At 33.0% G+C, this 10,356-nt stretch overlaps 1 protein-coding gene across 1 annotated transcript in view; it reads right to left on the reverse strand.

Annotated features, from left to right (window-relative positions):
• Nucleotides 1-2,187: 2,187 nt before the first annotated feature.
• ARHGAP5 (Rho GTPase activating protein 5) overlaps nt 2,188-10,356 on the reverse strand; it is a 73,495-nt gene continuing 65,326 nt past the window's right edge. Inside the window, exons 5-7 of the mRNA XM_012647888.1 lie at nt 8,530-8,661; nt 6,328-6,433; nt 2,188-2,645 (exon numbers count right to left, since the gene is read on the reverse strand). Of these exons, the coding sequence (XP_012503342.1) occupies nt 2,321-2,645; nt 6,328-6,433; nt 8,530-8,661 (563 nt within the window). The 3' untranslated portion in view covers nt 2,188-2,320. The remainder of the gene's footprint in view (nt 2,646-6,327; nt 6,434-8,529; nt 8,662-10,356) is intronic.

The following is a 10,356-nucleotide window of genomic DNA, read 5'->3' on the forward strand; positions in this document are numbered from 1 at the left end:
ATTTTCAATAACTGCAACCTACTGGTCAATTGAACCAAATGTAGAATATTTAAATGGCTAACTATGAAGTGTGTCAAATCAATGATAGAATGCATAAAAAAGTGGAGCTAAATTTTGGGGAAGGTACAAGGTGGTTAATGTGAAAATGGTAAATGCTAGTTTTAATAACAAAAATGGTACTAAATGCAGGTGAACATTAAATTAACACAGTATAAAAGAGAATAGCTTAAATAAACTGGGATTCACATATTACAATAGCAAAGTTATGACAGAATGAAGACACGAACAGTTCTGAAAATTCTCTTTTCAGCCTACTTCCAATAGAAATAGTCAGGCTTTTTTCCTGTACATAGTTTGATGCTTTGTCTATACCATATATAGTAGAAAAATAAATTCTTTAGCAACCTAGAAACAGTTTATAAAACTCTTAAAGTTTAATTTTCTTTGCCAGACATGCCAATGTTAAACTGACAGCTATAAATTAAAGCTATATAGACAATAGGTATAAGTAATATAGAACAAGTTAAGAATACTACATTTACCGGATTTTTTCTTTTAAAAATTACTGTACTTTCTTATTTCCTGTGTGCTTTGCAATAGGAATAATAGGGACTTTGTTTTCTTAGAAAAGATAACATGTAAGAGTATAACACAAATAAGATAATTTATAATATACATGTACTTCAACAGCAGCCTGGTTCATGTCAACATCTTGGTTTGGAAGTTTAAAATTGGAAGTACAATACCTAGAACAGAACAGTTGGGAAAGACGATATTTATTTTAGGAAAAAATGGAGCAAATCAAACTCTTAGGAGCCTTGAATCTCAAAATCATCTATTTACTATAATACACATAACCTTAAAATTGCAGTATGAATGAAGATTACAACATTGACCAAAGAATTTTTTCTTTACTACACAAAATATGAGCTAGCAATGAAAAACAAACCTTAGTTTTCTTTTGCAGAAAAAAAGTGGCATGGTTTGATAATGAAAGAATTTTGAATAAAGCCTAACAAAATTTACCTGTGCCACCTATTCTGAAATTTGTATCCATAATTTAGTGTTCTGGTTATGTTTTCACTAGTAAAATGTTTACCCCAAAAAGCAGCAGTCATTTATATATCAACTCTGGTACCAACATCAAAGGAAAATATTGGCTTGAAAATGGTGCAAAAGCCACTTCGAACTTTAGTACAACACATCACAGAAAAGAATATGAATACAAGTTTATAATATACACACTCCAAAGAGTCTGTCAGTACCCAAAGTATTTTTATTGCTATATTAGCAATGGATTTTTGGGATATGTTTTTAAGGGCCACATAAAAATAGATTCAAGGAATAGATTAAATTGAAGTCCTAGATTAAAATGTTTGGTTTAAAGAATTTTCTACAACAAATTTCATGTTTATGTATGAAAAGTTATATAACATTATATGAAAATGTCATGAAGTATTTTCTACACTATACTAAATGTATTCCCCAAGAGGGAAAAAATTAAAATATCTAAAATATATTAGATTAAGATTAAAAGACCATCATTGATCTTTTCAACATGCATCTGTTTACAGAATTAACAGTATACAAAATGTTTATTTCATTGTGGACCATAAAAAAATGAGTCGGTGACAACTATCCTTTGCACATTATCAACTCACTTTAGCCACAAGCATGTCCTTGGTGTGTGTGTAAATGAAATAGGTTCATTTGCCCCTCATCAAATCATCCACAGGTTTTACTCAGAAATAAAGATGAAGGTGCAAAAATGTGAGCTATGTTAAATGTATTTTTTTCTTTCAAACAACATCCTAAGCATGGCATAAGTAGCCTAAAATTATAAAATACTTAACTGGGCTTTTAGTTATCTACACTGACTGCTAGAATGTAAATTAAGTGGACCAAATTAGCACATCAAATAACAAAACCAGCCATAAAGCAGGCTGAAAAGCATTAAATGTTTCATATAGGTGAGTTTTTAAATCATTTAATTTCTATAGAAAAATTTTATTCACAATATAATGTGACAGAAAATGCCACAGGAATGATATACTGATTGTAATAAGGTTACATGCAGCAGCAGCTTTGTATTTTTATAGCTATTTTTGTTTATAAAAATTAAACCTCTCCAGTCATGCTTATCACGTGGTCTTAGATTTATAATGTAAGTGAATAAGGAATACCATATAGTTCAAAGAGAAAATGTCATTTTGAATGTGAATTATCTGTATGAAACATGAAGTATACTACTGAACCCTGAAACATGCATGTCTAGATTTGCTTTTTGTCCAATTCCAGGCTGTTTGCAATCACTTTCTACTCAAATAATACCAAGAGGATCCGTTTGTAATTGTGGTTGTATCAGCTGAGGTTGCAATGGTGGTGGTAACTGAAGTGGTACCATTGATTCCAACTGTCCTGGGTTTGAAGGTGGAGGAGGAGCCACAATGTTCGTGGTTTCTACAATTTCTCCATTGTAAAAGAAAAACTGACACTGCTGAATGAATGTTTCAACAACAGATTGATGAATCTTAGTGGTAGACAGAAACTCTCGATTTTCAAAATCAGGTCTCATCAAGGTTGGCCAAAAACAGATGGATAAGTTGTCTGCTGTCATTAGGTTGATTTTATTTTGCTGACTAACCCTGAAATTATGAAAGGAAAAAACACTTAGAAATCAAAACTCATTATATCTTTTTTGTGCATTCTACATTTAACTAGTCATTCCTCGGTATCAGTGGGGATTGGTTCCAGGATCCCCGAGGAAACCAAAATCCAAGCATGCTCAAAGGCCTAATATAAAATGGTGTAGTATTTGCATATGACCAATGCAATCCTCCTGCATATTTTAAATCATCTCTGGATTACTTATAATACCTAATACAAAGGCTATGAAAAATACAGTATAACAACTGTATTTTAAAAATTTTTATTAATTTGCTTTAATTTTCCTAAATATCTTTGATCCATGGTTGATTCAATCAGTGGATGTGGAATCCGTGGATACAGAGGGCCAACTGTACATTGTAAAACATGAGACAGCAGTAAAAATCTATTTCTTCTGAGAATGGAAGTTGCACCTGGGGTTTAAAAATTTACATATGGAAGCATATGTAATTCGTATGAAAAAAAATTTTCCTCATGTGACAAATTTTAGTGAGTTTCTGGTGACAGAAACAGGAAATGATAATTCCATATCTAACTTCTTTGACTACTGTGAAAGATGAAAAGATAAACTATGGTATGCCATCTCTTTCTACCAAGCTTTGGAAAAATTACTTTATTATAACCCAACTAGAAGAATTTTTAACCTTCAAAAAATTAGTTTCTAGTATACCATAAAACAATCTTTTTGATCTTTAAATATTTTGCACATTAACTTCATTTAAAAGACAACACTCAGTTCATAACACATTCTATCTTAAAATTATTTTTAACAATAATTTACAAATGGTCATACATTATTAACAGATTTGTATCCAGTCCTTTAAATATGTGAGAAATAACTTCTACCATCATCTTCAATAACAAATAAGAAGCAAATCTTCAATGACATCTCAGAATTATTAAATTGGGAGTTTATCCAACCCCCTCATTTCACACACAAAGAAATAATCCAGAAGTACGCAGGGTAAACGGGAACATAAATTTACAGATAAAAAAAATTTTAACTCCAAACCAAAGGAAAATCCCCAAACACAGAAGTTGCTCATCTGAGGTAAAATATATGACCTAAAAACATGTGTTCTGTGGTAAAAGTCATGACTATTTGTTAAAAGAGAGTAAATTAGAATATTCAGAATAAAATAAACCTTTTGTTAAAAAATGTTAAGTAGCTACTAGAGCCAGTTTGGTGTTTCTATGTAGTAGACAAGTGCTAATCTCTGGAAATACCTCAAAGTTAAAGGACATAAGAGCGTGGGCATCAGGACTAACTGAAGAGTCAAAAAACACAAAGGAAAGGTACTAAATCAGTTAGAGATGAGGATGGCCAAGAAACACTTCCTGGAAGAGGTAATATTTAAGTCAAAGGTGATGGGCGTGGGAAGAATGGTGGAATGCAAGGGGAATTCAATTAAAACAGTGGTTCTTTAGTGTGTATCTGAACCTCCTGAAGGGCCTGTTAAAACACTGATTAGATTGCTAGGGAGTAACTTTTGGTTAACTGCTATTAGTTTAATATAGTAGAGCTTACTTGGTGTGCAGGGAAAAAGGAAAGGAAATGCAGCTGAACAGAAGTTAGAGCCAGACCACTTAGTGTTAAACAGTTTGGATTTGATCCTAAGGAAATAGGATGCTATTTAATCAGCAGTGATCTTTACAGAGAGATCTTTTAGAATGATCATTTTGGCATCAGGATCAAGGGAGGATCAAGAGAAGAGCTGGCAGAGATAGAGCTCAACTCAATTACAACGAAATTAGAGGTCCCTGAATGAGAAATGATAAAGTATGAACTAAAGCAGTGGCAGAGGAAAGAAAATTGGAAAAATAATTATGAGAAAAAAACTGATTTGACACTCTCTGGATATGGAGAGTAAAAGAAAACATAACCAAAAAATAACTCCACAGATTAATTTTTGCAACTGTTGCAATTCATGAATTATCCATTATACATCTGTTCTTCTCCTATACTAGAATGTAAGCTCCATGCAATGGGTGACTATTTGGTTTACTGCTGTGTCCCTAGCACTTAGAATACACCTGGCATACAGAGAGGGCCTTATCCAATTACAGTCGAGTATTCCTTTTAAAATTTAAGTCTGATTATATTATTCCTCTGCTCTACTCTCCAGTGGATTCCTATACCACTCAGAGTAACTGAGTGTAAAGCATGCAATGTTTCTTCCATTAAGGAAGCACCCCCTCCATCCTTCACAAAAAAGAATGTTACTTGAACTCAACAGTGTGCTTAGCAATATGTGATTTATATTCTGAAGCAACCACCTTATCTTGTCAGTAAGACATTTTGAAGACTAAGGTTAGTCAATAGATCACTCTTAATAACACTGTCCTATGAGATATGGCACTGTCCCTCTTTGCTTTCTGATCTTTCCTCTCCTTTTTTTCTTTTCATTAGCTATTTATCAACAAGCAACCCTTTTTGACTTTATCTCTTATTATGCCCATCCTTTACTCTGTTCCAATCACATAGGTCTCTTTGCTGTTCCTCAATGCATCAAATATGCTTTTGTCTGTGTTATTTGTTATAACATCAGAGCCAAATAGTTCTGGAATGCAGTAAGTATTTGAAATAATTTTGATGGTGGGCCAGCACTGATTCTTTGAACATGTTCTGTCCTCTTCCCCGTTTTCCCTACTATCTTTAATGAAGTCCAATTCTTCTTTCAGCCAGACAATAATATGTTCACAAACTATCCCTACACTCCATATTGGATAAAGTTTCCTATAGTACCTTGCGTACATCTGTTATCACATTACCAACCACTTGTATGGTATTATACATTTCAAAAAAGGAAGCTGCACTGACATACTACAATATTGTGTATGCTGCTACTTTAGACTTGAGGGAAGGGTTGTAAGAAGTGTTAATATAATTTTATACTGCATTCATAGCAACAACAACACTTTAAACATTGGTTGATATCTCTCTTAAGACATATAGACTGAAATGCACTTGGTTTGGGCCTTGATCTTATTAGTTAAGAAACCAAACTATAGTTCATTAAAATGCCAGTGGAAAAGATTATGAAGAATAGACTTTTGAAAAAATTAATACAAATACTAATAATCCCATTTAGTCCTCAGAACTTTGTGAGGTGTATTATTCTCATTTTTATACTTGAGAATATCAAGATTTAGCAAGGATGAGTAATTTGCCCCAAGGTTACAGAACTAGCAATATTTCAAACCAAAGCCTGTTTGATTCCACACTTGGAGCTTTTTATCATTAATACTGCTTTTCACTTAATAAATGGTGTTGGGAAGAGTATCTTTTTAGAAAAAAGCATAAACTTGAAGCTTAACATACTTAAGATATTTAAATAAGGATTAGTGCCTGAATTTGAGCTTAACAGTCAGGGTGGATAGTAATACATTTCTGATAAAATTTCACTGTGTGGATATCCAAACAAAATAAACAAGATACACACCACCACCAAAGTGGTAGAAAAACAACTTAAACCTCTTTAAGACTTGGAGTCTAGTCATAAAATGTGTCACTTATTAATTAGAAAATATAAGTCAGAGAACCAAAATTGAACCATATGTTTGAGTCCTTTTTTCTATCTTATAATTATCCAATTTATAAAGTTTACATGTTTAAAATGTGTATTTTCTTTGCAAAAAAACCCAACAAAATAAAAATACCTGTTTAGATGTGTTATCACGTATCTGAATACATCATAGTTTACAGGATGAAATTTCTTAACAATTTCTTTCAAGGCATGAAGACGTTCTGTTTTATCTGAGATTTCTGTAAAATTAAAATGGTGAAGAATCAGTGTGAAAGTCATACATTTAAAATTATCTGATAATGTTTCCTGCTATGTTTACTACAAGATATTTGAGAATGTATTTGAAGCTTATTAGGATAGGTAAACAAATTTTTAAAAATGTTCTAAAGAACCTGCTAAATTATCTAAATTAAGAAATCACTTCAACTAACATAATGTATTTCTATAACATCATTTATTACTACAGACTTTTTACAAGTAAATCTAATTATCAAAGATCAAAGTGACTCAACACTGGTAAAATGGGAAATGGTATATCAGCAATTTACTTATGCAATTTATATAATTAGATATTCATTTAGAATTAACTACTTATAAATCTGTTAGGCTCTTAATATTCATGCTATGGAGAGTAAATATTTCAGGCTTTGTGGGTACAACTACTCAATCCTGCGTTGTAGCACAAAAGGACTAATAGTATGTAACAAATGAGTATGGCTATATTCCAATGAAATTTTTGAAATCTGAATTTCATATAATTTTAATGTGTCATGAAATTTTCTTTTCCTTCTGATATAAACAGTATTCTCAGCTCAAAAACTGGTGACAGGCTGAATATGGCCCTTGGCCCATAGGTTTATCCCCACTATAATTACTTGTAATGTACTTTGCTTATCAAAAATTCTCCTTTATAGGCAGTGTAAGTATTTAACATAGTTACTCCCCAAATCTATGCAATTATGAAACAGGATAACTGAAGTGTGGGTCCTGTGATAAATGGGATAAGCCCAATGTGCATACCGTATCATTATGGTAGTATAACCAAGTACCAACAAATTCTCATTTGTTACATATTACTTCTAAATCAGTCCTCAAAAATTTCCTAAGTAGGGATGTTCTGAGGCTACTAAGGTCAAGAAATCAGAAAATCTAAGCTCTCAACTCAACCATTTTCCCAGTTTACATATGGGAGTATGTATAAGGCAATAATACCTTGTGACAATATATTGAAATCTTTTAATTTAAAAAACTGAAAACTTCAACATAATCAAAACTATAATGAAATAGTCTCACTTAAAAAAACCTGAAGACTTATGACCAAAAGGAAATATTAGAGAGAAATATTTAAAATATACATTAATTTTTGCCATTGAAAAACAATGTGAATGAAGAACTAGGTTAACTGATGGTCAAATAGACCTTAGGTCTCATTTTCCACGTAAATGAGTATCTGTTTCCTGGAAACATGTGGATGAATGATTCTGAAGTAGGAATAAACATTAAGCACCCATGTTCTTGCCTTACTTTTTCCAAAAATGACTTACAATATGAGGTCTGCTGCGGACTGAAAGTGTCCCCCAAAGTTCAGGTGCTGAAAACTTAATCCCCAAGGCAACAATGTTGAGAGGTGGGACCTTTAAGAGATGATGGATTAATGCTGTTATTGCAGGAGTGGGTTCCTGATAAAAGGATGAGTTTAGCCCACTTCCTGCCTCCTGCACGTTCTCTTGCCCTTCCACTTTCTGGCATGGGATGACTTAGCAAGAAGGTCCTTGCCAGATGCCGGGCCCTCGACCCTGGGCTTTCCAGCCTCCAGAACTATAAGAAACAAATTACTTTATAATTTATTTAAAATGACCCAGCCTGTGGTCTTCTGTTATAGCAACACAAAACAGGTATAAAACAAGGCCAAAGTAAATTTCTTTGACTTAAAAAACTTTAAATGGACATGTGTGCGCACGCCCCCCGCCGTAAGTTAATATTTTACTGAAGTATGTTATACATATTTCATTTGAAGGGTTTAATTTTCTTAAAATACTTTTGAGTTTGAATTAAAAACACAAACCTCAAACATCTAGTATAATGATCTTCAAAGTTTTAGGAGTATTTAAGTCACCTGGGGGCTAGTTAAAACTGAATATTCTTGAAGGCCATCTCTAAAGATTCTGACTTTATTTTAATTTAGAGGAAAACAGCTTTAAGAAAGAGTTCCAGGAAGCTGAATTTTCTAGTGAATGACACTTACTCTTAGTGAATGACACATTTTAATACTTGGCAATTAATATTCAAAAACTGCCATTATTATCCCTCTCATAAAAAAGAGATTTATACTTACTTGCTGCTTCCAATAGATCTGGATGAAGAGAATATGGAATTAAGGGATCTGGCAGATCTGCAAAGAAAGCTTTAAGAGCTCCAGCTACAGCATTTACTGTTACTTCCATTGACACTAGATTGATATTATGATCTACAAGACAAAAGTAAAATTTTAATTTATATAAGAAACATTTAACTATAAATTCAAGTCTTCTCATTGGCCACTTTTCTTTACAGATTGACAAACTACACAGATATGGGAAAACACAACCAAGCAAGAAGCACTTTTTTTTCTTTTTTTTTTTTGAGACAGAGTCTCACTGTGTTGCCCAGGCTAGAGTGCCGTGGCGTCATCCTAGCTCACAGCAACCTCAAACTCCTGGGCTCAAGCGATCCTCCTGCCTCAGCCTCCCGAGTAGCTGGGACTACAGGCATGCGCCACCATGCCCGGCTAATTTTTTCTATATATTTTTAGTTGTCCAGATAATTTCTTTCTTCTATTTTTAGTAGAGACGGGGTCTCGCTCTTGCTCAGGCTGGTCTCGAACTCCTGAGCTCAAACAATCCGCCCGCCTCAGCCTCCCAGAGTGCTAGGATTACAGGCGTGAGCCACCGCGCAAGGCCAAGAAGCATTTTATGTTGCAATTAAAAATGCTGTTAGATTTATCAGTATATTTCAGAACTTTACTAATATCTATCTTTTAAATTTATTTGGTTTGCATAAGCCATTTAAAAGAGGCCACAAGAGCCAGGCACGACGGTGTGTGCCTTTAGCCTCAGCTACTCAGGAGACTGAGGTGAGAGGATTACTTGAGTCCAAGAGTTTGAGTCCAGCCTGGGCAAAAGAGGGAGATTAGTCTCTAAAAAGAATTTATTTTAAATAAAAATAAAAGAAGCCATAAGGAAATAGAAAGATAAAAGAGACGAATTATGTATATAGGTTGAGTATCCCAAATCCCAAAATCTGAAATCTGAAATGCTCCAAAATCTTAAACTTTTGAGTGATGACATGATGCTCAAAGGACATGCTCAATGAAGCATTTCCTATCTGGGATGCTTAACTGGTTAAGTATAATGCAAACATTCTAAAATAGGAAAAAAAAAAAAAACCCCAAACCCTGAAATCCAAAACACTTCTGGTCCCCAAGAATTTCAGATAAGGGATACTCAACCTGCATAAATTCTAATTTGAACCTTTTAACTTTATTGTTAAAATTTTTATATGAAATGGCTTAAATAGTTATCAGTGAAGTTCCAATTTAAAAAAGAATGAACATACTTAAGGGGATAGATATCGTAAAGTTAATGTGATATTAACAAGTCACTTAAATGTAAAAATATAGACCAGCAAAAAGAAAAAAAGTATCCCCATCACCTAGAGAGAATCACTGTTTATACTTCAGCATGTTTCCTTTCAGCCCTTGTTGGCTCATTTAAAAAAAAAAAAAAGCCAAATCACCCATACATTTTATATTGGATTTCACTTTAAGGAATTATTCAAGGTTATTAAAATTTCACAATCAACTTTCAAGAACATTTTGTTTTTGCCAGGTGACATTTACTTAAAATGTAATTTCAAACTTGCAGAAAAGTTGCAAGAATGGTACTAAGAACTCACATAAATCCTTAACCCAGAATCACCAACTATTAAACACTTTGCCCTACATAAACAATTTTCACAGCTATATAATATTCTCCTAAGATTGAACAGTTTACATAATATTCTATTTCTCAACATTTAGGTTTATTTCATTTAAAAACATCATAAAAATATTACAAAGATGAGAAACACTTGCATGTATTAAAGCTTATTTCCTTGGGCTACATTCCTTGTAGTAACAGCTTCC

The sequence above is a fragment of the Propithecus coquereli genome, unplaced genomic scaffold, assembly GCF_000956105.1.
Source record: "Propithecus coquereli isolate 6110/MARCELLA unplaced genomic scaffold, Pcoq_1.0 Scaffold273, whole genome shotgun sequence".
In the NCBI taxonomy this organism is placed as follows: Eukaryota; Metazoa; Chordata; class Mammalia; order Primates; family Indriidae; genus Propithecus; species Propithecus coquereli.